This window comes from Erinaceus europaeus, chromosome 13 (assembly GCF_950295315.1).
Source record: "Erinaceus europaeus chromosome 13, mEriEur2.1, whole genome shotgun sequence".
Lineage (NCBI taxonomy): Eukaryota > Metazoa > Chordata > Mammalia > Eulipotyphla > Erinaceidae > Erinaceus > Erinaceus europaeus.
This window is the reverse complement of record NC_080174.1, coordinates 40,153,928-40,180,758: the sequence shown is the minus strand read 5'-3', so window position 1 is coordinate 40,180,758 and position 26,831 is coordinate 40,153,928. Positions and strand designations below refer to the sequence as shown.

Sequence of the window (26,831 nt, the reverse complement as noted above, 5' to 3'; positions counted from 1 at the left end):
TCTTTTCTGTTAAAAAGGAAAAAAAAGTTGAAAAACAAGACCAGAAAAGAAAACACAAGTAGAACCTGAAATGGAATTGGCGTATTTCACCAAAGTAAAAGACTATGGGGTGGGTGGGTGGGGAGAATACAGGTCCATGAAAGATGATAAATGACATAGTGGGGGTTGTATTGTTAAATGTGAATCTGGGGAATGGTATGCATGTACAAACTACTGTATTTACTGTTGAACGTAAAACATTAATTCCCCAATAAAGAAATAAATTTTTTAAAAAAAGGAAAAAAAAAACCCTCTTCCTATTCTCTGGAATATTTATTTAGCTTCTTATCCCACTATGCCATTCCTACTAAAGTTTTAACATGTCATTACAATCTTGATATTCAAAGTGTAGTTCCTGGATCACCAGCAACAGACCCTATCTGTACTTTTTTAAAAAGCAGAGTTCCATGGCCTACCCCAGGCCTATTTAATCTAAGTCTACCTTTTAACTAGACCCTAGATCATTTGCATGTACATTAAACAACTACTGGTCTATAGCACAAACTTCTCCCTGTTATGGAACTTCCACTGAATTCTGCCCTATCTCAGAAGATAACACTCTATGCAGATAATTAGTACTTACTTCCAAACTGCCAGTTGCCATTCTCTCAACTGAAAATGTTCAAACTGTTCATGGTTAATTCTTCCATTTTTCTACAAATCTTGCTGAATTACAGACAGGATCCCTATCTAAGTAAAACAAATTAAATGAAGGACCCAACACTGGCCGCCAGCTATAGACCAATTTCTCTCCTCTCCGTGTGTTACAAACACCTTGAGAGGCTGCTTCTGTCACGAATTTCTCCTCTTACAGAGAAATTCCTATCACCCGCCCAAGCTGGTTTCCGCCCAGGAAGATCTACCTGCGAACAAGTCCTGGCCCTCTCAACTTACATTGAAAATGGATTCCAGAAGAATTTAAAGACGGGTGTTGTCTTTGTTGATCTCACAGCAGCCTATGACACGGTCTGGCACGGTGGTCTCCTAGTCAAGATCTCAAGATGCCTGCCTCCATGGGTGGCCAACACTATATAGTTTCTTCTCCAAAACAGAAGATTCCGGGTGCATCTGGGTGACAAGTCTAGCAGATGGAGACTTGTCTCAAGTGGCCTCCCCCAGGGCTCTGTTCTGGCTCCTACGCTATTTAATATTTACATCAATGACCTCCCAGAAACTACAAGGAAGTTCATCTACGCCGATGACATCTGCTGTGCAACTCAGGCATCCAAGTTCGACATCCTCGAGGAAACATTCACGAAAGACATGTCTCTGATATCTGATTACTGTAAAAAATGGCGACTAATCCCTAGCACTGCAAAAACGGTACCATCTGTTTTCCATCTACACCATGCCTCGGCCTCGCTTGAGCTTAATGTGCAGCTTGGCGATATGAGAATCCGGCATGAAGCCCAGCCAGTCTATCTTGGCGTTACTCTCGATCGCACTCTGTCATTTCACGAACATCTCATAAAAACTGCAGCAAAGGTGGGCGCGAGGAATAACATCATTGCAAGACTGGCCAGCTCCTCATGGGGCGCGAGCGCTTCCACACTACGATCATCATCTCTGGCATTATGCTATTCCACTGCAGAATACTGTGCCCCAGTATGGTTCCGTAGCCCCCATGTCCACTTGGTCGATTCCAAATTATATTCCTCCATGAGGATAATTTCTGGAACCATCCGTTCCACCCCGGTTCCATGGCTGCCAGTTCTTAGCAACATCGCCCCGCCAGATATTCGTCAGGATACGGCATCATCTAAGTTCATTTCCCACGTCTACGCTCGACCGGACCTGCCAATATACACGGATATCTTCGCCCACCCTGTTCAACGCTTGACGTCTCGTCACCCAATCTGGTCCCCTACGCCTACACTGAACTTCTCTGTTCCAGACTCTTGGAAACGGAGTTGGCAGTCAGCTGAGGTAAAGAACAAACACCTCATCACAGACCCCTGCAAGCGTCAACCCGGCTTTGACCCAGCACGTTATGATTGGGCCCTCCTCAATTGCTGTTGAACAGGCCATGGCCGGTGTGCCACTATGTTCCATCGCTGGGGAGCCAGAGACGACCCGAACTGCCCCTGCGGCTCCAGACAGACTATGACCCACATAGTCAACGACTGCCACCTCTCCAGATTCAAAGGAGGTCTCGAAACTTTACATCAGGCTCAACCTGACGCTGTTGACTGGCTAAGGAAGAAGGGCAAACGCCAGAAGAAGGACTTTCATTATTACTCATCTTTCTGCACACAAGATAAATATCATTTCCTAAAAAAAATGATTTCCTAACCCAAAACAAACTATACAGAGCCACTATATGCTCACTTAACATATTGTGCCATAAGAATATTTAATCACAATTATAATTAAGTATTCTGTCTAATTAACTGTCTAAATGTAAAGTTCACAAGAACAAAAATGATGCCCATTTCATTACTGGCTTTATTTTCAGGACCCAACATAACCCCTTGCACATTACAGGAGCTTACCAAATATTTGTTAAATAGATGACCTGCAATATACAAGGGTATTTAAGAGACAGTAGGATTTTACCAAAGTATACAGAGAGGGAGAGACAGAGAGAGATGTCACAGAGGAGCTGGGAGGGTATTCAAACAAAGCATCATCACTTAGGATAAACAGTTTTTGCCTGGACAACTACCAGGCACCTGCTCCAATCTGTATGAATGTTCCTTACTAGTAGGAACGGAACCGAATCAACTTTGTTTGGATACCATATTCCCACTCCATTTGACCTCTCTGCCATTGGTTTTGACTAATGTGAGTGTTCTCAAAGCTTCTCTACTAGCCTTGACATTTAAAAAAATCTGTAAAGCCACAAAACTCTTCTTTTGGTTTTATTACTGGTATTTTAAAATAAACTGGTAATTATTTTTTTATCTTCTTTCTTAAAATATTCATTTCTAAAATAACTCTTGAAAAACATACTGTTACCGACAACCTTAGGTCAGGTCAAAATCATGTGCTCTTGTCACTCAGATACTGTTATTAGTAGACGTCATTAAATGACTAAAGCATGGTGATTTTCAAATAAAAACAAGCTCCCAACTAACTTGGTTATAATAATAATTATCTATTGCCTTTTTAAATTTTAAGACCACAAGTAACTTTCCCCATTCTCTTTAAAATCCTTATTTCTCCCAGTCCTGTAATCTCTGGGACTTTGCTTCTATTTCTTGATTCCTCTCATCTGGATCCCTGACCCTGTTATATATACTGCCTCTGATGACCTCAACTAAATTAATGCAACCAGTGTCACCATGCCATGTTATGCTGCCACTCCCTTTTTGCTTTGGGTTGTATCCAGAGAGAGCAAGCCTGAGATATCAACCTTCCAACTCCAAAAATCTGACACCATGCTGCAGATGCTACTGTGAGTCCATCCTGAACTCCTTGGCTGACAGCCTCACCAATAAGTCCTGGAACCTCTCTTTTCCAGAGCCCTATCCCACTAGGGAAAGATAGAAACAAGCTGGGAGTATGGACTGACCTGCCAATACCTATGTCCAGCAGAGAAACATTACAGAAGCCACAATTCCCACCTTCTATACCCCAAAAAAGAATTTTAGTCCATACTCCCAGCAGGGGAGAAATGTTAGGGGAAGATGACTACAGGAACTAGAGGGCTCTGAAACCCAAGTCTATCAGGACCCAGAGAGGAGAGGAAAGAGGAAAGACATCCAAAAGTAGTAATAAGTGCAGCTATGACTTAGAAAGGAAGAGAAGGCAGAGGACCATGGTGGGGTGGGGAGGAGGAATGGACAAAAAGATAGGTAGATAGCTACTTATAGTTAAAGAAATCATAGACAACTCATATCTGTGACCTTGAGAAAACCACTGCAGTTTCCTTCCAATGGAGGGGACAGGGACACAGAACTCTGGTGGTGGAAATGGTATGGAACAGTACTCCTGTTATCTTATCATTCTGTAAATCAATATTAAGTCACTAATAAAAATTTTCATTCTTTTTTAATTTTATATGTAGTCGAGAGTTTCATTTCACATGACAGAGAGAAAGAAAGAGGGAGTGCGCCAGACCACTACTTTCGTACATGAAGCTACAAGAGTAGAAGTGGGACTGTCAGGCATGAAAGCCCTTGCACTCCACCAGCTGAGCTATTTCCCTAGACATATGATTTAATTTCTATTACAATAAAATTGATAGGGTCGGGGAGATAGTTCAGCCTGTTAGAGCAACTACATACACGCCTCAGGCCCCAGAGAATGCTGGTCTAATTCCTGGCACCACATTGTGCCAGAATGGAGCAATGTTTTGACCTTCTCTCAAAATATATGTCTTAAAAGATAACATATTGGCAGATATAGCCCATGTATCCCAAAGTTCTTTGAAAAGATTCTCCATATTTTTTTCAGATTTATTTATGAGAGAGAAGAGAAAAAGAACCAGAGCCATCACTCTGGCACACCTATTGCCAAGTACCAAACTCACTATTTCATACTGCAGAGTTCAATGTCTTATCACTGTGCCACCTCTCAGGCCACTTTCCCCTCCAATGCACTTCTCAGCAATAGTTTATGGTGGTGCCATGGATCCTCAGACCTTCGGTGCCTCAGACTCACGAAAGCCATTTTGCATAACTATTTATTATGTTACCTACCCAGCCCACTCTCCAACATTTTTAAAAGTCCAGAGGATCCAGCAGAGAGTTGAATGTGTTAAGAGTACAGGACTTACTTGCCTGGGGCAATCTCTAGTACCAACAAAAGTCAAAGCTGAGCAGTGCTAATTGTTTCGCTCTCTCATAAAAGTTTTTGAAGTCCTGAAACAAAACAAACAGAGGATATAGTAGGATATAGAAATTGTGCAGCATACCCAAGATTTAAAAAAAAAAAAAAAAAAACTAGTACTGCATTCCACAACCACATCCTTGTGTAAAATTCAGAAAGGAGAGCAGCCTGAGAAGACTGAATCTACTCCACCTCTCTTTATTAGATGCCTCCTGCTGACTGCAGGACCAAAAGTGCTACAATATTTTTTATAAAAAACAATCTAGGAGGGAGTTGGGTAGTAGTAGCACAGTGGCGCAAAGCGCAAGGACCGGCATAACAATCCTGGTTCGAGACCCCAGCTCCCCACCTCTAGGGGAGTCACTTCACAAGCAGTGAAGTAGGTATGCAGGTGTCTTTCTCTCCCACCTCTGTCTTCTCCTCCTGTCTCCATTTCTCTCTGTCCTATCCAACAACAACAACAATAATAACTACAACAATAAAACAAGGGCAACAAAATAAATAAATATTGAAAAAAACAATCTAGGCTACAGAGATATCAAGGACATGTACTACAGGCTAATACAACTGGAGAGTTTGATGTGTTAGAATTTCTACTCCAGTAACACTCTGAACAATGGGGAATCCATGAGACTTGGGATGGATGGGAGGTTCTCAGATAAACAGCACACTAGAAGAAAGAAAATAAGGTCCCCGCAGTGGTGCACCTGGTTGAGTTCATACATTATAATGCCCAAGGACAAGGGGTCAACGACCTGGTCCCCAACTGAAGGGAGGAAGCTTTGCAAGTGATGAAGCAGTGCTGCAGGTGTCTCTATCCTTTTCTATCTACCCACTCCCCTTTCAATTTCTCTCTGTTTCTACCCAATAAATAAGTAAAGTATTTAAAAAATAAAACAACCTACAAGTCATAAAAATTGTGTTAAAACTGCATAACACTAGAAATTCATTTCAAAAGCAAATCAAGTATTTGCTTCATATCTTTAATACTAGTAGTCATCTACTGAAACATACTTTACATTTATATTGTATTTCCAACTCTTCCATTCACATTAGTTAACCGTACAACTATGAAACAGGAAGAACAGTAATACCATTTTGTAGTAAATAAACTTGAGAAACACGGAATAAATGGGCCTCCAGGCATTATTGAAAGGACTGGATATGGGAGTCAAGAGAATGCAAAGACTAGTGCATTCTACATGGAATACTGTCTTGCTACTAAATAAACTAAATTCCTAGGTTTAAAAAAATGGACTAGTAAGTGGGGAGAAGAAGCAAGAAACTTTTTAAAAAATAGTTTTATTAATTTCTCATTGGATAGAGACAGAGAGAAATTGAGGGAGATAGAAAGGGAGAGAGACAGAGAGACACCTGCAGCCCTGATTCACCACTAGTAAAAATTCCTTCATGCAAGTGGGGACCAGAAGGAAGCAAGAAATTTTTATGTAAAATAGAATCCTATTTTTGTTTCTAAAAAATTCACACATTTGTTCATACAGACAAAAAAGAAGGAACTCTATTTACTGATTACATAGCAGTGATCATCCCAGAGAGGGAATACTAAGGAAGCTTTGCTTTACACATATGTTGTCATATTGCTTTAATTTTCATAACTAGCAAGTGTTTCTTTAACTTTCAATTTTATTTTATTTTTTATTATTTTATTATATGTATTTATTTTCCTGTTTGTTGCCCTTGTTGTTTTTATTGTTGCCGTTGTCGTTGTTGGCTAGGACAGAGAGAAATGGAGAGAGCAGGGGAAGACAGAGGGGAGAGAGAAAGATAAGACATCTGCAGACCTGCTTCACCGCCTTTGAAGTAACTCCCCTGCAGGTGGGGAGCCAGGGGCTTGAACCGGGATCTTTACGCAGGTCCTTGTGCTTTGCACCACCTGCGCTTAACCGCTTAACCTGTGCTACCTCCCAACTCCCTTCAATTTTATTTTTTAATCTTTTTAATTAATTTATTTATTAATGGATAGAGACAGAGAGAAATTGAGGGGGGGGGAGGTAGAGAGGAAGAGAGACACCTGAAGCCCTGCTTCACCACTACTTGTGAAGCTTCCCTCTACAGGTGGGGAGCAGCAGCTTGAACCCACATCCTTGCACACTTAATCAGGTACACCACAGATTGGCCCCCTAAATTCTTAATTTTAGACTTACAGAAAAGTTCAAAAATAATATTTTTTCATTATATCTTTTGCCTACATGACACAAATGATAAAATATCTAACCACTTGATGATATTTACCCTACATATGTACACATCTTAAGATTTTTTTCCACTTTTAACCTCAGATAGAGGGCAAAAGAAACAAAGCAGAGACAACAGCACTGCTCCACTATTCATGGAGTTTCTTTTGGTGCCATACGTGGTGCTCCTGTATGGTACTGGGTGTTCAAACCTGGGTCCTCATCAATGGTAAAATGTGCACTCTAACAGGTAGCTATTTCCCAGTCCCCCACATACTGAATCTTTTTTTTTTTCCCCTACAGTCTCATATTGAATCTTTTCCTCTAGACTTCATGAAGATAATTTGCAGATAGAACTTCTCTTTCTTCCTAATTTTTAAATTATTTTTCGCAACCAAAGTTTCACTTGGGTTTCAAGCCTGTATGATTCCACCACTCCCAATGGACTTTTTTTTTTTTTCCAGTTAGAGGATGAAGAATAGAGAAGGAGAACGAGGGGATAGATAACATAATGGTTATGCAAAGAGGCTCTCATGCCTGAGGCTCCAAAGTCTCAGGTTCAATCCCCCCGCGCCACCATAAGCCAGAGCTGAGCAGTGCCCTAGTAAAAGAGAAAGAGAGAGAGTGGGGAGGGGAGACACCAAGCACCACTTCACCATTCCTGGTGGTGCTGCCATGTGTTAGGTGGAGGCTTGAACCCAGGTTCTAAAACATAGTAAAATGTGCACTCTACCAGGTAAGCTAACTCTCAGCTCTCTCTTCTTAATTTTTTTTAATTATATATATTTTTTATTATTTTAGACCAAAACACTGCTCAGTTCTGGCTTATGGTGGGGCTGGGGACTGAACCTGGGACCTCAGAGCCTCAGGTTTGAAAGGCTTTTGGATTACCATTATGCTGTCTCCCCAGCCCCCTTTCTAATTATTTAAACATATTCTCTTATATAGCAATATCATAATTAGCATAATCAGTATGTTATTTTTATCTATAGATCTTATTAAAATTCCAATAATTAACTCACTAATGTTCTTTATAGGGACAGAACAAGCAATCCATGAGTACTGGCCTAGGATCATTGTTTTGCATTAAGTTCTCATATTTTTATCAATTTTTAAAAATTTAACAGACAAGTTTAACTTCCATTTTGAAGTTATGCTTAATGGCATTGCAAAAAGACACTCCCAGCACCTTTTTGTTACCCTGGAAAGTGACAATAATGACATCTGCCCTGTATGTAGTGGAGAGACTGAGAAGACCATATGAATTATAACTAACAAATGCCACTCAGAAAGGATTAGTGGCACAACTTAGTGGAAAAAATAAAAGCACAGACTTTAGATTTAAACAGATGTAGGTCTCCATCAAGAAAGTAAACTTCTGGAATCTTTGGTTTCCTCATCTGTGAAACTGAAACTAATATGTTAATATAAATTAAATACGAGAATGAAGATAAAAATGTGTATAAGAGAAAAAAGTCAACAGAAAATATACAAAAATAATAATGTGGGGGTGCTTTAATAAAGGATCATGACCAGGGAGTGGCACAATGGATATGATGTTGGATTCTCAAGCATGAGATGACAAATTCAATCCCCAGCATTGCATGTGTCAGTTACTGTCTGGTTCTCTCACTCCTCCCTATCTGTTGTTCATAAATAAACCTTTTAAGGAAATATTTGACAAATTAAATAAGATATGAAAAACAAAATTATATAATAATAGTAGTAGCACTGAATAACCTTTAAAAAAATGATTTTACATATTACATGAGAGCAGCCCAGGAGGTGGTACAGTAATAGAATTCTGGACCTGCTAGCATGAGGTCTCAAGACTAATACCCAGCATCATTTTATGCCAGAGTGATGCTCTGATTCTCTATTTCTGTGTCTCTTATAAGAAATAAATAGCTACCAAATAACTTAAGCAGTTAGTATGTGCTAGGTACTATGATAAATATTTTGCATGACTTATCTCTATAATCCCTATAACAATCCTCTGAAGTAGGAACTATACTCATTTTACCAGTGAGAAAACAGAGGGTTGCAGCTAGGGAAATGGCTCAACTTGCAATGCACTGGACTTTCATCCTGAGGTTGCCAGTCTGATCCATAGCACTGCATGAACCAAAGTGGATTTCTGGCTTCTCTCTACATCAGGTGCAATTCTCTACAATGTAATGAATAAAACAAAAAATATTTAGAAGGGAAGAAAAGAAGGAAGCAAAAAGGAAAAGGAGAGAAAACAGAGGGTTAAAACATTTTTTGAGGGAGTCGGGTGGTAGCACCACGGGTTAAGCACACGCGGAGCAAAGCGCAAAGACCAGCATAAGGATCCCAGTTCAAGCCCCAGGCTCTCCACCTGCAAGGGAGTCACTTCACAGGCAGGCGGTGAAGCAGGTCTGCAGGTTTCTATCTTTCTCTCCCCCTCCTCTCTCCATTTTTCTCTGTCCTATTCAACAACAATGATATCGACAACAACAACAATAATAACTACAACAACAATAAAAAGACAACAAGGGCAACAAAAGGGAAAATAAATAAATTTTAAAAATTTTTAAATTTTTGAAGGTTATTTTTTTTTTCCTCCAGGGTTATTGCTGGGCTCGGTGCCTGCACCATGAATCCACCGTTCCTGAAGGCCATTTTTTCCCTTTTGTTGCCCTTGTTGTTGTAGCCTCGTTGTGGTTATTATTATTACCATCGTTGATGTCGTTCGTTGTTGGACAGGACAGAGAGAAATGAGGAGGGGAAAACAGAGAGGGGAAGAGAAAGATAGACACCTGCAGACCTGCTTCACCACCTGTGAAGCGACTCTCCTGCAGGTGGGGAGCCAGGGGCTCAAACCGGGATCCCTATGCTGGTCCCTGTGCTTTGCACCACGTGCGCTTAACCCACTGCGCCACCGCCCAACCCCCAGTTAAATTCCTCTTATTTACTTTATTCAATTTAATTAATTTATTTATTTGCTTCCAGAGTAATCGCTGGGGCCCAGTGCCTGGACTACAAATCCACTGCTCCTGGAAGCCATCTTTCCCATTTTGTTGCCCTTGTTGTTGTTCTTGGATAGGACAGAGAGACATTGAGAGAGGAGGGGAAAACAGAGAGAAAGAGAGAAAGATAGACCTTGCAGACCTGCTTCACTGCCCATGAAGCAACCCCGCCCCTGCAGGTGGGGAACCAGGGTCTCAAACCAGGATCCTTATGCCAGTCCTTGCACTTTGTGCCATGTGCAGTAAACCCACTGTGCTCCCGCCTGGCACCCAATTCCTTTTATTTATTTTTTTATTTAATTTATTTATAATATAAAAATAGAAAACATCAGCAAAATTATAGAATAAGAGGGGTGACATTCTACACATTTCCTACCACCAGAGTTCCATATCCCTTCCCCTCCATTGGAAGCTTTCCTGTTCTTTATCTCTCTGGGAGCATGGACCCAGTGTCATTACTGGGTGCAGAAGGTGGGAGGCCTGGTTTCTGTAATTACTTCTCCGATGGACATGGGCACTGACAGGTTGATCCATACTTCTAGCCTGTCCCTTTTTTTCCCTGGGGTTCCAGGGTACACTGGTGAGGTTGTCTGTCCAGGTGAGTCAGGTTGGCATCATGGTAGCAACTTGGTGTTTGGAATGTGTATTCCTTTGCTTCCTCCTTTCTTGCAGGACTCGGTTCAGTAGGTCTTGTAAGGTGGGGTTGATTGTGGCAAATTCCTTTAGTTCTTGAATATTTGAGAAAACCTTTATTTCTCCCTCATATTTGAAGGATAATTTTGCAGGATACAGTATTCATGGCTGGAATTCCCTCTCCTTTAGAACTCTGAATATGCCATTCCACTCTTTCCTTGCCTCTAGAGTTTGTGAAAAGAAATCTGATGAATGTCTTATAGCTCTGCCTTTATATATAACTTCTTTCCTTTCCCTAGCAGCCAATAAAGTTTTTTTCTTGTCATTGACTTTTGATAGTTGTACAATAATGTGCTATTATAATTTGTATTTATAAATCTGGGTGATCTTTCTGCCTCTTGGATGAGAATGTTCTGATGGTTTCCTAAGTAAGGGAAGTTCTCAGCTAAAATTGCTCTGAAAATGGACTCTGGGCCTTTGGCCTTGTCCTCCTCTTCAGATACACCTATCACTTTTATATTCGATCTTTTTTTTAAAGTATTTATTTATTTATTCCCTTTTGTTACCTTTGTAGTTATTGTTGTTGTTATTGCTGTCGTCATTGTTGGATAGGACAGAGAGAAATGGAGAGAGGAGGGGAAGACAGAGTGGGAGAGAAAGAGAGATACCTGCAGACCTGCTTCACCACGCTTGTGAAGCAACACCCCTGCAGGTGGGGAGCCGGGGGCTGGAACCAGGATCCTTACGCCAGTCCTTGCATTTTGTGCCACCTGCACTTAACCCACTGTGCTACCACCCGACTCCTTATATTCGATCTTTTGATGGAGTCTGCAATTTCACAGAGTTGCTTCAGTCTTTCTGAACCATTCCTCTCCCTCATCTTTGAATTTAAAGTGGCCTGGTCATATTTTCTAGACTGGAGAGTATTTCTTCTGAATGTGTGAATCTACTTCCTAAGCCTTCTTCCTGGGCATGGATTGCAGTTAGAGTGTCTTTTACTCCCTAGAGTTCTGACTGAAGTTCTTCTTTCAAGATTTGAAGATTTTTAGTGAACTCTGTTATAAGTTCCTCTCTTGTGTGTTTTAATTCCATAGTAACATACTCTTTTAATTCTTGCTTAAATTCGAGAGTCCTCATAATGAGCTTTGTGTAGTCTGTCTCTGAGAGTCACTCTAAATCTGTGATTCCTTTGATTTCTTGTTTCATTTCTGTCTAGCTGATGTGGCACTGTTGGCTGTTTAGTTCTGTTTCTCTGCTTGTGCTGGTTATTGATGGCCAAAGGTGGTGCTATAGTGATCTCCAGGTTTCTCTTATTTGTATGATCTGTGGATGATGGGATGGGGTGGAGAGTGGTGGTGGTGGTTGCTTTGTGCTGTCTTGTGGTCACAAATGCCCTGTTTTATGTTGTGTCCTTGCCTTCAATTCAGAAGGCTAACCCCCCAATCCCAATCAAAGATTGAGAGGTTTTAAGCCCCTGTCTCTTTTCTTCCAGCACTAGGAACAATGTTACTTGCTGGCTGTGCTTAAAATGAAATCACCAAAATAACACAGCTCAGTGCCTAGCAGCCCAGAGCTTTGATTGACTCTGCTTTTCTTCAACCCACACCCCTTTTCACTCCAACCACAAGGGACCACCCACCTGAGGCTGCAGAACTTTCAGCTGTAGATTATGACTTCAGTTGGGTCTCTTGTTGTATTTATTTGTTGTTTTGGGAGGAGAGGCGATTTGGCCCCAGTTATTCCATGGCCATGCCTCCCAGAAGTCCTCTTGAAGATTAAAATCTTCAAGTCAAATCTTCTTTACAGAAATAATTGTGGTACAAAAGATCAGACAACTTAACTACTTTCCAACAATATTCACATTCCTAGAATGATCACTGTAACAGAGATGAGAAATACATGGTTTTATGTTTTAAAGATTTATGAGAGAGAGAAAGAATATGAACCAGATCATTACTCTGTCATATGTGACGCTAGGGAACTCAAGACCTTATTTTTGAAAGTCCAGTATTTTATCTATTGCACTGCCTCCCAGGCCACAAACATGTAATTTTTAAATAAATTCTTTAAGCCAAAAACACAATGAGCCATGAGATATATAACTTATCAAGTCCAAAAAATGACCAAAAATAATAATAATAACACTTACTACATCTGAGAAGAAAGATTCCAGCCTTACACTATCTTTCTTATTGAGATAAAAGTGGGGAGGCGGCCAGGTGGTGGCACAACTGCTTGAATACACATGTTACAGTGCACAAGGTCCAGGGTTTAAGCCCCCAGTCCCCACTTGCGGGGGAAAGCTTTAGGAACAGTGAAGTAGTGTTGCAGGTGTCTCTATCTCTCTCCCTCTCTATCACCCCCATCTTTCTCAATTTCTGGCATTCTCTATCCAGTAAATAAAGATAATAAAAAAATGTTTAAAAAAGAAATTCATGAGGGGCTGGGTGGTAGCGTACCTGGTTAAATGCACGTATTACCATGCACAAGGACCCAGGTTCAAGCCCCCACTCCTGACCTACAGGAAGGAAGCTGCACAAGCAACAGAGCAGGGCTGCATCTGTCTCTCGCTCCCTCCCTATCTGCCACTCCCTCTCAATTTCTGCTTTATCAAATCAAGTAAAGTTTAAAAACAAGAAAAAGAGGTTATTAAAAAATAAAAAATAGTGGTCAGGGAGATGGCGCAATGGATAAAACACTGGACTCTCACGCATGAGATCCTGAGTTCAATCCTCAGCAGCAGATGTATCAGAGTGATACCTGGTTCTTTCTCTCTCTCTTCCTATCTTTAAAATAAATAAATAAATCAATAAAATATTTTAAAAAGAAGTTCATGATGAGACACGTCTAGTAAAGGTGATGTGATGCTACTGGTGATATGTACCATTTTGCGTATGTAGCTTGTTAAGTCAACTTAACTTTTTTTCTAGATTTTTTTCCTTGAAAGTGATTCAAGTAAAATAATTACACATAAATCTAGTAAGCCTACAGAAAAATGTAGCAGTATACCTGAAAAGTACTCCAAATTTTATCAAGAAATGTAACCTAATTACAATATTTTACTCTGAAGTGTTTTTCTTTCTCTTTCTTTCTTTCTTTCTTCCTTCCTTCCTTTCCTTCTTTCTCTCTTTTACAAAGGTGGAGAGGTAGACAAGGAGAGAAATCTGCAGCACTGCTCCACTACCGGTAAAGCTTCCTCCCTACACTCCCACTTTGAGGGCTCAACTAAGTTTATAAAATGTTTATCTCATCCTCCAGGTGCCACAAGATATATGTTCTATCTTGTTATATCTCCTTAAGTATCACCTGTGTGGTAGCCAAGAAATAGGAAAAAAAAAAAAAAGTTTTACACACACACACACACACACACTCTCTCTCTTCCAAAGGTATAAATTAATGGGGAAATACAGGAGAACTGGTCAAGAAGAAAAAAAAAAAAAAGGTTCTGGAGCATAAGTGTCTAAAGAAAACAATCTGGGATCATAATATATAAACATATAACTAACAAGAAAATGAATGTTATTAAGTCTACCATTAAAATAAATATCAAATCTAGTAAGGTTCAAAAAAGGTCATGAGGAATCATTGTGAATAAAAAGAATATCTGACAAAACAGGAAGCTTATAAGCAAATAATCTGAAACAGATCACACTCTCTTCTTCCTCTGCCTCAACCCAAGAGTAGTAATGTAAAGGTTTATTCAAAACATCTAAAAAAGCAAAACTGCCAAGAGTGCTCAAACAAAAATCATAAATAAAAGCTGGAAGAAAGTACTACTTTTTTTAAAGATAGTATTCTACTGACGTTCAGGGGTTACGGCTATAGAGCAGCAGCAGCAACCAAAAGATCATGCCAGAAAATAACTAGATAAAGCAATAAAGAAAAAAAAAGAAAAGGAAAAGAGAAGAATCTCACAATGCTTGAAGGAATTCACCAAGCAACAGGTGGGTGTAGGTGAGTGGTAAAGGACACAGGAAAAACTTTCAAAACAAAAACAGCTTGAACTGGGAGTCAGCAGCTAGTGCCATTTTGGTACAGACACAGAGCAGAACACGAGCTTGGCCCAAGAAGGTGAGAACATCATGGTCATAATCTAAAACAGTGCAGCCTGTCCAGACTATAGCAACGTACAGTCTGAAACAGGGCAGACCTATGCTGTCTAAACCTACCCAAGATTATATGGAAAACTTTCCCTTCCCACCTACCCCCCAACCACATCATAAACAACATAGCCATAGTGCCACCTGATGGCTGAATAGCAGAAACTTGGCCTAGCTGTTTAAAACATGAGAAAACTGTTGTGTGGAAAACTGATAAATGTTTTGCATGTACAAACTATTGTATTTGCTGTCAACTGTAAAACATTAATCCCCTAATAAAGAAATTTAAAAAGAGAAAAAACAGGCGGGGGTAGATAGCATAATGGTTATGTAAACAGACTCTCATGCCTGAGGTCCCAAAGTCCCAGGTTCAACCCCCTACACCACCATAAACCAGAGCTGATCAGTGCTCTGGCAAATAATAAATATATATATATGAAAAATAAAATGTTTTTCAAGTACACACTGTATACTTGAAAAGGGTAAATTAAAAGAAAAATTAAAATTCACAAAGATTTAGAAAAATTTAGTTTAAATTCAGGAAGTTTATTATGAAGGCAATTCAGACTAACCATAATATACAAGCACAAGTTCAGGATCTCAGAGGTCACTTCACCGAAATGCACAGAGAAAACTCCAAACAGAACTATAGGATATGAAAGACACTTTGGAAGAAGTTGAGGCTTATAAGCGAAACCTATGAAATAGAATAAAACAGCTTGAAGAGAGGATATCAGGGATAGAAGATAAAACCACCAGAGTCTCTGAGTGCAAAGCTGTTGAAGAAGGTTCATGAAAAATGAAAGAATTTTCTGTGGAGTAGCAAACTCTCTCAGAAAAAATAAATGTGAGAATTATTGAGATACCTGAGGACAAAGAAAGGAAAGAGAAGCAAAAAACATATTCAAAGAAATCATAGCAGAAAATTCTCCACACCTGGGCAGCATTCAAAACATAAATATCCAGAAGGCTGATCAAACACCCAAGTTTCTGAATTCAAACTAGCCCATACCATGTCACATCATGGTAAAACTATCTTCTTCTAGCGTTTGCCAGTAAAACTATCTAAAAGCAAGGACAAGGAAAAAAATATTGCAGGCTCCTGGAGAAAGGAAAAATCTGACATACAGAGGTAGAGTCATCAGGCTTTCATCATATTTTTCATCACAACTCTAAGAGGCAAAAAGGGAGTGGAATGACATATGCATAGTATTAAATGATAAAAAAATTGTGGGGCCAGGTAGTGGCACACCTGGTTGAATACATCCATTACAGTGTGCAAGAACCTGGGTTCAAGCCGTGGGTCCCCATCTGCAGAAAAAAAGCCTCATAAGAAGTGAAGCAGTGTTGCAGATATTTCTCTCTGTGTGTCTGTCTCCTCTCTTCATTCTTCTCTATCCAAAACATAAACATTTAAAAAAATTAAAGATAAAAACTGCCAACCATGAATACTCTATCCTGCCAAATTATCCTTTAAGTATTAAAGAGAAATTAAAATCTTCCCAAACATACAAAACTGAAGGAATTCACTACCAACAATCCTGTCTTGCAAGAATTACTGAAAGGAGTCCCCTATGAAAAGAAGGAACTCCAACTTTAAATTAGGTGATCTGTAGTACCAACAGAATAAAACCAGTAGCTCAAACAACAGCAAACGAAGAAAGCAATGGAGCCAGGCAGTGGCACCCCTAGTTAAGTACTCATATTACACAAGGACCCACATTGTAGCCCCTAGTCCCCACCTGTAGGGGGAAAGCTCCACGAGCAGTGAAGCAGAGCTGCAATGTCTCTCTGTCTCTCCCCCCTCTTCCTCCCTTTTCCCTCTCAATTTCTGTCACTATCCAATAATAAAAACAAATGAAAAAATATTTTAAAAAGATGAAGAAAGCAACTAAATAGGAAAATGGAGGGCAAAATAGAACATTATGACCAATGTTGGTGAGCCAAGGCCAACTATCAAAAGACCTAGATATTAGACCAGAAACTCTAAAATCCCAATCTTTGTCTCACCTTGCATAGAACCAAAAGAAAAAGTATTATTATGTGACATGAGTAAGGAAGAGAGGGATGAATACGGAATGACCTCACATGTAGGTGAGACTTGGGAGACAGATTCAGAAAGGGAGAACAGAGGGTGAATCTTTGACTGCGGGTGATATGTGGCACCAAAGTAAGGGGCTCTGGGAAAGGAACAGAAAAGGGGGTCTGGAGAGGTGGAGACCTAGGTAAGGGGTTAGAGTATTTTGCAGCCATCCATCATGTGGAGATGGGAAATTGTTCTATGCTATAACCATTAACACCCCAATAAAATGAAAATAAATAAATATATTGTAGTAGCAAAAATTAAATACAAACATTGCCCTGTAGAAGATTCTGAAAAATGTATTTCATGGAAGCTACAAATATAGGCTTTAGTTAAACACCTTGTGGGAGCCAGGCAGCGGCACACCCAGTTAAGCCCACATATTACCAAGTACAAGGACCCAGGTTCCAGCCCCTACTCCCCACCTGCAGGGGTCAGATTCACACGTGGTGAAGCAGGTCTGCAGGTATCTATCTTTCCCTCTATTTCTCTCTGTCCTATCTAATAAAAATTAGGAAGAAAAAAACCCACCTTGCTGGAGAGGTTAGTAAAAGCATTTTCATTTTCTCTATTTTAGTAATCAAGAAGTCATGCTAAAAGCATGCATGTACCATGTGCAAGTACCTGGGTTCAAGCCCCTATTCCCTATCTGCAGGAGGTAAGCTTCACATGCAGCTGAGCAGGGGTATGGGGTGCCTAACTTTCTCCTCTATCTCACACTCCCTCTCAATTTCTCTGTCTCTATAAAAAATAAATAAATAGGGAGTCAGGCAGTAGTGCAGCAGGTTAAGTGCATGTGGCGTGAAGAGCAAGGACTGGCGTAAAGATCCCAGTTCGAGCCCTGCAAGGGAGTCACTTCACAAGCAGTGAAGCAGGTCTGCAGGTGTCTATCTTTCTCTCCCCCCTCCGTCTTCCCCTCCTCTCTCCATTTCTCTCTGTCCTATCTAACAACGACGACATCAATAACCACAACAATAATAACTACGATAATAATAAAAAACAAGGACAACAAAATGGAAAATAAAAGATAAATTAAAAATAAATAAATAAATGTCTCCATTTTACCCTTTCTCCCAGTACTTCTCTAAAACAATACAGTATCACTTTTAAATCTGGCATTGCTGAAGTTCAAAATCACCAAAATGCTTTTAGGCATGAGGTCGCAACAGTGGTATCTAGGGTTTCAATTGCAGAACACTTGTACAATCACAGCAGCAAAGGGTCATGCCAGCCTCCAGAGGCTTTAATAAGCATAGCCCAAAGGAGTCGAAAACTACGCTTAAGAAACATCATTAAGGAGGCAGTAAAAAGCAATAAAATACAATCTCTAGAGACCAGATTACCTAGAGAAGGTTCTGAAAAAGGAAGTTAGAAAGCTGAGAAGAACTCAAACTTCAAACATTTTAAAAAGTCAAAGGCCCCTCTAACAGATCCTTCTCTCCACTGTCACTGGTCTTCTCCATCAAGAAGTGGACCCTCTACAGGACCTTGCCATCAATGTGGAAGAACGATAGTAGGAACTGGCCAACTCTCTGTAGGGAGATTGGGTCAACATACTCTGCCATTCAAGGAAGATGGGTCCTACAATGAATGCAGCCTAGAATTTTCCTAGCTATGACCACAGAATGAGAGCTCAGACCTAAGGGATGCAGAGGTTACAAAGGCTCCTGTGCTGAATACGGGCCCCAGATCAAATTGATGGGGTTTACAGTTAATGGAATTTATATACTTTTCCCATACTTGGGAGCTACTCTCTCCCCTGATCCAGCTTTCTACTCTAATTTCCAACTCTGACACCATCTCCTCAGACAATACTTTTAGCACACCTGCATGTTATCTGTTGGGCTCAGGCAAAAATTAGTAAAGTCATGGACCCCTTGGAATATACATAAAATAGATCTACTAGCTTTTTCCAAAATGGAGATCCCAAGTCTCACCTGCTATACTTTAAACCTTTAGATTCCTTATTATTAAACAATTTGTTCTACCTCGCCAATGTACCCTGGACCCCCACTTCTCCTGAGCCCTGCTCTGCCCCACTTGAGAAAGAGAGACAGGCTGGGAGTATGGATCAACCTATCAATGCCCATGTCCAGTGGAGAAGCAATTACAGAAGACAGAGCTCCCACCTTCTGCTCCCCATAATGATCCTGGGTCCATACTCTCAGAGGGATAAAGAACAGGAAAGCTTCCAATGGAGGGGATGAGATACAGAATCTCTAGTGGTGGAAACTGTGTGGAATTGTACCCCTCTTATCCTATGGTCTTGTCAATAACTATTAAATCAATAAAATAAACGATATGAGTATTTTTTAAAAAGTCAAAGGGCAGAAAGCATTCCTCCAAAATAAATATGGGAAAAGATATCATATATACTACGGAAGATTTGAGTCTTCAGTTCTAGTTTAACAGTGTTTAAATTTTAAAAATGGCGGTCAGGTGGTAGCACATCTGGTTGAACAAACATGTTACAATGTACAAGGACCTGGGTTCAAGTCTCCCAACCCACCTGCAAAGGGGAAGCTTTCCAAGTGGTGAAGCAATGGTGTCTCTTTGTCTCTCCCTCTTTATTTCCCCCTTCCTTCTAGATGTCTGGCTGTCTCTATGCAATAAATAAATACAGATAGTAAAATATAAAAAATAAAATTTTTTAAATAAAGAGTTTGCACTTATATGTCAACAACTATAATGTAAACCATTAACCCTCCCTCAATAAAGTGGTGGAAAATGTGCAAATCAAGTGCAGTACTGCACTGTATAAATCAAGAAACATGCTACAAACAGAACCCAGCATAAGAAGGCAATAAGTACTCATAAATTCAGAAGTGATAGGATGCTTCTTTCAACCAACAGTAACTAAGATATAAAAACACTTTCCTGAAGTTTAAAACAGAAATCTTAATTAAAACTCTTAATATAGATTTATCCTGCCATCCAAAAGCAGAATATTTCTATTTGGTAGGATATGTTTTAGGTCAAGGAATACTCAAATTTTTTTTTCCACTCAAATTTAACAAGCATTCCAAGACCCACAAAATAATAGACCAAATCATATCAAATAGAAACATTCTACTTTTGGATAGAAAGAGAAACAAAACCTATTGGGCGGAAGGTAGCTAGCAAATGGTTTGCAAAGAGACTTTCATGCCTGAGGCTCCAATGTCCCAGGTTCAATCCCCCGCCCTACCATAAGCCACAGCTGAGCAGTGCTCTGGTTAAGAAAAAAAAGACAAGAAAAGACAAGACAAGAGAAAAAGAGAAACTTATTTACTTGGACAAGTAACAGTTTTAACTACAATGACCTAAGCAAATGTTTCTGCCTGTCTTTTAGTTATCTTGCCTTATCTCACTTTATTATAAAGTCAATAATTCTCTAAGGAGAGAGAATGGCATGGTAAAAAGTGAACTACACAGAATACACTTAAGACATTTCAAAATCTACAAAGCACTCCAGCCCCACCTCACCTTATGAGGCACTACTTATTAAATATTACTGCTGGGAATGTCTAGCGCATATGTGAAAGCAGACACAGGATCACTGCCATAAAAACTGAGGACCTCTTAAATGTATTAGTTAAGCACAGTTATTTATTTTGCTTTCTCTTATTTTCATAATTTCCAAGTTTATCTCACTTGAGTTAGAAAACAGTCCCTCTTGTGGTCCAGGAGATGGCGCAGTGGATAAAGCATTAGACGCAAGTGTGAGAAACTTAGTTCACTTCCTGGCAGCACATGTACCAGAGTGATGTCTGGTTCTTTCTCTCTCCTCCTGTCTTTCTCATGAATAAATAAAATCCTTAAAAAAAAAAAAAAAAGTCCCTCCAAAAGAACCCTTCTGTACTACTAGTCGGAATGTAAATTAGTCCAACTACTAGTGGCAATGTAAATTAGTCTCTAGACTGTGGAAAGCAGTCTAGAGAACTCTCAGGCTAGAAATGGACCTGTGCTATGACCCTGCAATTCCTCTCCTGGGGATATATTCCAACAAACCAAACACAGCTATCCAAAAAGATTTGTGTATACCTATGTTCATAGCAGCACAATTTGTAATAACCAAAACCTGGAAGCAACCCAGGTTCCCAACAACAGATGAGTGGAGCTTGAAGGAATCATGTTAAGTGAGATAAGTCAGAAAGAGAAGGATGAATATGGGATGATTTCACTCATAGACAGAAACTGAAAAACAAGAACAGAAGGGAAAACACAAAGCAGAACGTGGACTGGAGTTGGTGTATTACACCAAAATAAAAGACTCTGGGGGGGGGGGGGTCAGGTCCTGGAACACGGTGGCAGAGGAGGACCTAGTGGGGGTTGAATTGTTATGTGGAAAACTGAGAAATGTTACACATGTACAGACTATTGCGTTTTACTGTTGACTTTAAACCATTAATCCCCCAATAAAGAAACTAAAAAAAGAGAGGGGGGGGGAATAGTCCCACATTTAGTAGTGATTGTCTACTTCAACATAAAAAGGCTCAGGGCAAAATAAAGGTGAACTATTAAGACAGCAAGCTAAAATTTAGTTCAACAAAAAGTGTGTACTTTGTGGCCCAGGAGGTAGCACAGTAGATGGACCACTGGACTCTCAAGCAGGAGGTCCCAAATTCAATCATTGGCATCATGTATGCCAGAGTGATGTTCTGGCTCTGGTTCTGACTCAACCATGGTTCTCTCCCTCCTCTCTCCTCCCCCTCCTCCCCGCTTTCTCTCTGACATGCACACACATTAATAAGTAAGTCCTTAAAAGAATACATGTGTACGCTTTCCTACATGATTCTCTCAATTCATATAAAATAATATTGCATCCACCGATCACAACCTCATCAACGCAATGAGTGCCACTCAGCATGCTTCACTTCAGACTGTGTCCAGAGACTTCAGGTGTAAAATGACAACCCTTCAGCTTCATCATTCCGGTGAGACCTTTCCTTTCATAGTATTCTCTAATTCCATTCCAGGCGGTTCACTACCTAACAAAGTCCCAAAACCTAGATATAGACCAGGTACCCTGAGATAGAGCATATGTTCACACGTATCCATAAACTAGAGCAAAATATATACTTGAAAGCAAAAGTACACAACAGTCTGCAGTGAGTACCCCTCAACACTTCATCTGCAGTATTCCAGCCTTCAGATCCATAATTAATCAACAATTTGTTTGGCTTTGTATGTTAACTCTCTTTTCAGCCACCAGGTTCCAGATGTCAGGAGGATGCTGACCAGACTTCCTTGGACAGACAACCCCACCAATGTGTCCTGGGAGCTCTGCTTCCCCAGAGACCCACCCTACTAGGGAAAGAGAGAGGCAGACTGGGAGTATGGATCCACCAGTCAATGCCCATGTTCAGCGGGGAAGCAATTACAGAAGCCAGACCTTCTACTTTCTGCAACCCACAATGACCTTGGGTCCATAATCCCAGAGGGATAAAGAGTGGGAAAACTATCAGGGGAGGGGATGGGATATAGAGATCTGGTGGCGGGAACTGTGTGGAGTTGTACCCCTCCTATCCTACGATTTTGTTAATGTCTCCCTTTTTAAATAAATAATTTTTTTAAAAAATCAAGGCAAAAAAAAGTTAAAATACTAAAGATAACTAAATAAGATAAAATTCTCAAAAAAAAAAAAAGAATACATGTGTATGGGAGTCGGGAGGTAGTGCAGCAGGTTAAGTGCAGGTGATGCAAAGTGCAAAGAACTGGCTTAAAGATCCCAGTTTGAGCCCCTGGCTCCCCACCTGCAGGGGAGTCGCTTCACAAGGGTGAAGCAGGTCTGCTGGTGTCTATCATTCTCTCCCCCTCTCTGTCTTTCCCTCCTCTCTCCATTTCTCTCTGTCCTATCCAACAACAATGACATCAATAACAACAATAATAATTACAACAATAAAACAAGGGCAACAAAAGAGAATAAATAAATATTTTTAAAAAAGAATACATGTGTACTTTAACAGACTCAAAGTTCTTTGGAACCTCAAAACAATTATACAAATTTAAGATGATATTATCATAACTTAGTAGACTGGAAATTTCTTGAAGACAAGGAACTATACACATTTCATCCTGCATCCTCCATAATGCTGGAATAATGCAGGTTCTTACTTGAGTAAAATCAATTACTTATATGTGTCTATGTAAACATTCACTCATTCTACGTTCACTGAGCACTGCTGCCTCATTTTTAAAATGAGATTGAATGTTAACCCTTATAAAGAAAATGATTACTGTTCCTGTTATCTTTCCTTTTTTTTTCTTTTTTTTTTACCAGAGCACTGTTCAGCTCTGGCTTATGGTGGTGCAGGGGATTGAACCTGAGACTTTGGAGTTCAAGCACGAGAGTCTCTTTGCATAACCATTATGCTATCTACCCTCCCCACCCTCTTTCTTTATTCTTTATCATTAATAATTTACTTGAAATTACATATTTCCAAATGATAGGCATATGTCTAAATGCAGATAACATTAGCATAATGTTTAAATCTACTTTCCTTTCACTTTGCTCCTAAAACAGAACTCTATCACAACCATTATACTGACAATAAATGGTATCATTTGACAATCACCTCAGTCACAGTTGCTGGATTGGAGCCCATGACTAAGACACTGCAGCAACAGGATATTTTCCAGCAAGAAAACAAATAACTTTTTTAGTTCTGACTCTTTGTTTTGACTACTCAATTTTATTTTACAGTCCTGTCAAATCTTAAAAGTCCTTTCTGTCGTCTTGAAATGTAAAATGTGCCAAACCATAATAAAAAAACAACATGGTATATAATATTTGTTATGTCACTAGAATTTATAAAGACTTTCATAAAATATACAAATCTCCTCTAGTCCTCAAAATTCATTTGACAGATGAGAGAATTGGGAGTCAAGGTTTGGGTGCCTTGTCTGTATAAAGTGGCTCAGCTGGGGTTGTGAATCTGAGCCCAGTGTTCCTGATAACTATCCAGTCCCTCCTAGCTACACCAAAACTCTGAAAGTTGTACAAACTGGGAACATGAAAATAGTAAATCCATGAAAGGTCATGCTATGAAACATACAGTTAAGAACTGTCGACAGTCTTAAACAATAACAAAACTCCCCAAATTGGCCAGATGTTGAGAAACAAAACGGGTGATACATGGTGTGAAAAGCAATTAATAGGGACTCAAATTAGATGTCAACAGAAATCTGATACTAACAGATCCTCAAACAACCTAATTTGTAACTAGCCTTCTCATTCTGTTTGCCTTAGAAATAAATGTAAATTTTCTAAATCTCTTTTTAAAAACAGAATTGGAAAAAGACTGAGTTTGCTCTCCTGTTTATATACATAAGAAACAGGCAATTAAAAAACATAGTTGATACGTAATGTTCTAATGGGAAAAAAATAGGTAGAAATAGATCTGAATATTAAAGAATGCCAAAGAAGAATAAACAAAGTTGAAAGCTGAGGCGATGCTGATTTTATATTAATTTTACAGGTAGAATTCTGAATCACTATCATAGGGTGTTTACTGTTAACCTTAAAGGGTTAAAAAAATGATAATAAAATTCCAAAAGATCATCAGTAAGATAATGATCTTCAACAGACAATGAGTTCTCTACTGATACACTGACATCAACTGAGAGACCACTAAGGAAGCAAATACTAAAGTGAGCAAATTTACTCAACTACAATGAGAAACTGAAATACGACAGAAGACATGCAAACAATATGGAATTCCCAATTTTCTTGCTGTAAATAGAAGTTCTTCCTCATGCTAGAGTAAAAGAATCATTCAAATCCCACCACTGTCAACAGTCCACCAACTCATGTTTAGTTTTCTTCTGTTCTTGAGTCATTAAGTTGCTCACGTCTTTTTTCAAATCGGTAGGATAAAAATACACTTTCCCTTATGTGTGTAGTAATTTTTTCCCCCAATTTATCTGTGTAGTAACTTGAAGAGACTTTTCCCCAGTCAATTAAATGTGCATAAAAAATGAATTTTTATTTTTATAGTTTCAGTTAAAATGGTCAGTTCTGGTTGGTTCAGTGTAGATTTTGGCCTGTTTTACTCACTGGTGTAGTTATTTCACTGAACAGTGTCTGGCACATTGTGTATATATGTGTTGAATGAATGAACGAATGAATATGTCCTATGACTTATACCCCATCAAGTAGTCGTATGTCAAGTAACTTTTAACTTTGACTTCTAAATGCTTTGAAACTTAAACACTTCAATATCCACATCAGTCAGGTGTTTGTGAAAAACAATCATTCCATATGTGTGAACAATGGCATGTGCTTGATATACAGTTATCCTAAGATAGCTTTGGTGTCATTAGCTACCTCACATGTCATCAGCTACCTCACATAGCTATGCCTCACCGTTTGCAGAACAAAATTGTAAAAATTAAGTCTATATACACATGCTGAGAATTCTCCTTTGTAAACTACTTTTCCACTAAAATCGTTTATCAAGGCGAGCACCATCTAGAATTGTGATTCTAAGAACCAAAAATCAACAGTCGCACACAAATTCCGCTTAAGGAAGCTCAGTCACTAAGCTGCCTCAAGAACCTGTTGTCCTTCTCTCCCCCCCCCCACCCCCAACCGTAATAAATTCAGTTTCTATGTATTCTTTGTAAATGGGGCGCAGCCTTGTTGAAAATAAAACGTTTGAGTTTGGAGAAAATTCTTGTCACAAGGTTCAAAACCTACCCGCTTGATACCGTCAAAATAATGTTTGCTTAAAAAAAAAATCAGCTCCTTCTGAGTCTGGAGTGGGACTACAGGGCTTGCCTCGGGGTGTCAGCTTCAGAACCTCGGTGCCAACTTTGAGGTCCCACAGGGGAAGGAGCTGAAAGACGGGGCAACGTGGCCACCTCCTCGGCCAAGCTGCCAGGGAGCCTCGGGGCCACATCTGCTCGCAACTTTGTCAGCCTTTCCCGGTGCAGGCGGCCCACGCGCCGGCCGGGTCAGCGCTGGGCCGGGGCGGCCGGAGGCCCGTCGGGGGCGGGGGGGGGGGGGCGCCCCCGGGGGCTCGAGCGGGGCGGGGGCGGGGACGGGGCGCCCCTCCCCCCGGCAGGGCCCGGGCTCTGCCAACGGCGGGCGGCGCGGCGGCTCCCAGCCTGGCCGCGGCCCTCGCCACGCCCCGCGCCCACGGGGCGGACCCCCGCCGTCCGGCCACAGGCCCCCCTGGCTGCGCATCTCCCGAAAGCCCCCGGCGCGGGCGTGCGGCCTAGTCGGGGTTACATAACGGGGCCGGGCCCCTCCGGAGCCCGCCGGGGGAGGCGGGGGCGTCGGCGCTCACCTGCCGTAGATGCCCTCGGTGATCCGGTTCCGCTTTAGGGGGCGGCGGAGCTTACTGCAGTCGGCGTTCCGCCGCTTCATCCTCCCGCTGGGGGGCCGGGTGCCCGCGCCGCCGCCGCCGCCTCTCACCTCAGCCGCCGCCGCCGGCCCGCCCCGCGTCGGGCCTGGACTCTACCCCTGGGGCCGGTCACACAGACATGGAGCCAGCACCCGGGGGGAGGGGGTGGGACAGGGAGGGGGGGTCTAAGCCTCCTCCGCCTTCGGAAACAAAGAAATGACAATTCCGGGGCCCGCCCGCCCCAACACCAGCCAGCTGTCTGCCCCGCCTCCTTGGCTCCGACGGACGGCCCCCGGCGCCAATAGAAGGCGTCGGTACGCCGCTGCCAACCAATCCCAGAGCCCGCTGAGGCAAAACGGACTCTAGAACCCGCCTCTTTGAAGGACAGAAAAATACGCCAATCGTCATGGTGTCTGGGCTCATGCCTTGGCCTATCAGCAAAGGTTTAAATAGAGGCTTATAAATAGGCCCTATAAATATAACATCCTATATTATGCCTTGTTGCGAAGGTGCCGTCGTTATTATTGGATTGCTTTTCATTGTATTATTGCCCGTACTGGAGCACACCACACTACATTCACTGTAGGCTGTTATTAGCACAAATGAAACCGGGAGGCCTGGGTTTGCGGCATGCGCTGTTTCTGCGTTGACATGTGCTTCAGTCAATCACATCATTATGTAGGGGATCG

The 26,831-nt window shown here is 40.9% G+C and overlaps 1 protein-coding gene across 2 annotated transcripts in view; it reads right to left on the bottom strand.

The window, feature by feature from the left end:
* Window positions 1-26,393, bottom strand: part of MACO1 (macoilin 1) — a 103,016-nt gene extending 76,623 nt beyond the window's left edge. For both annotated transcript variants that reach the window (XM_007522570.2, XM_060205568.1), the window contains exon 1: window positions 26,086-26,393. In XM_007522570.2, the coding sequence (XP_007522632.2) occupies window positions 26,086-26,165 (80 nt within the window). In that variant the 5' untranslated portion in view covers window positions 26,166-26,393. The remainder of the gene's footprint in view (window positions 1-26,085) is intronic.
* Between the last annotated feature and the right edge of the window lie 438 nt (window positions 26,394-26,831).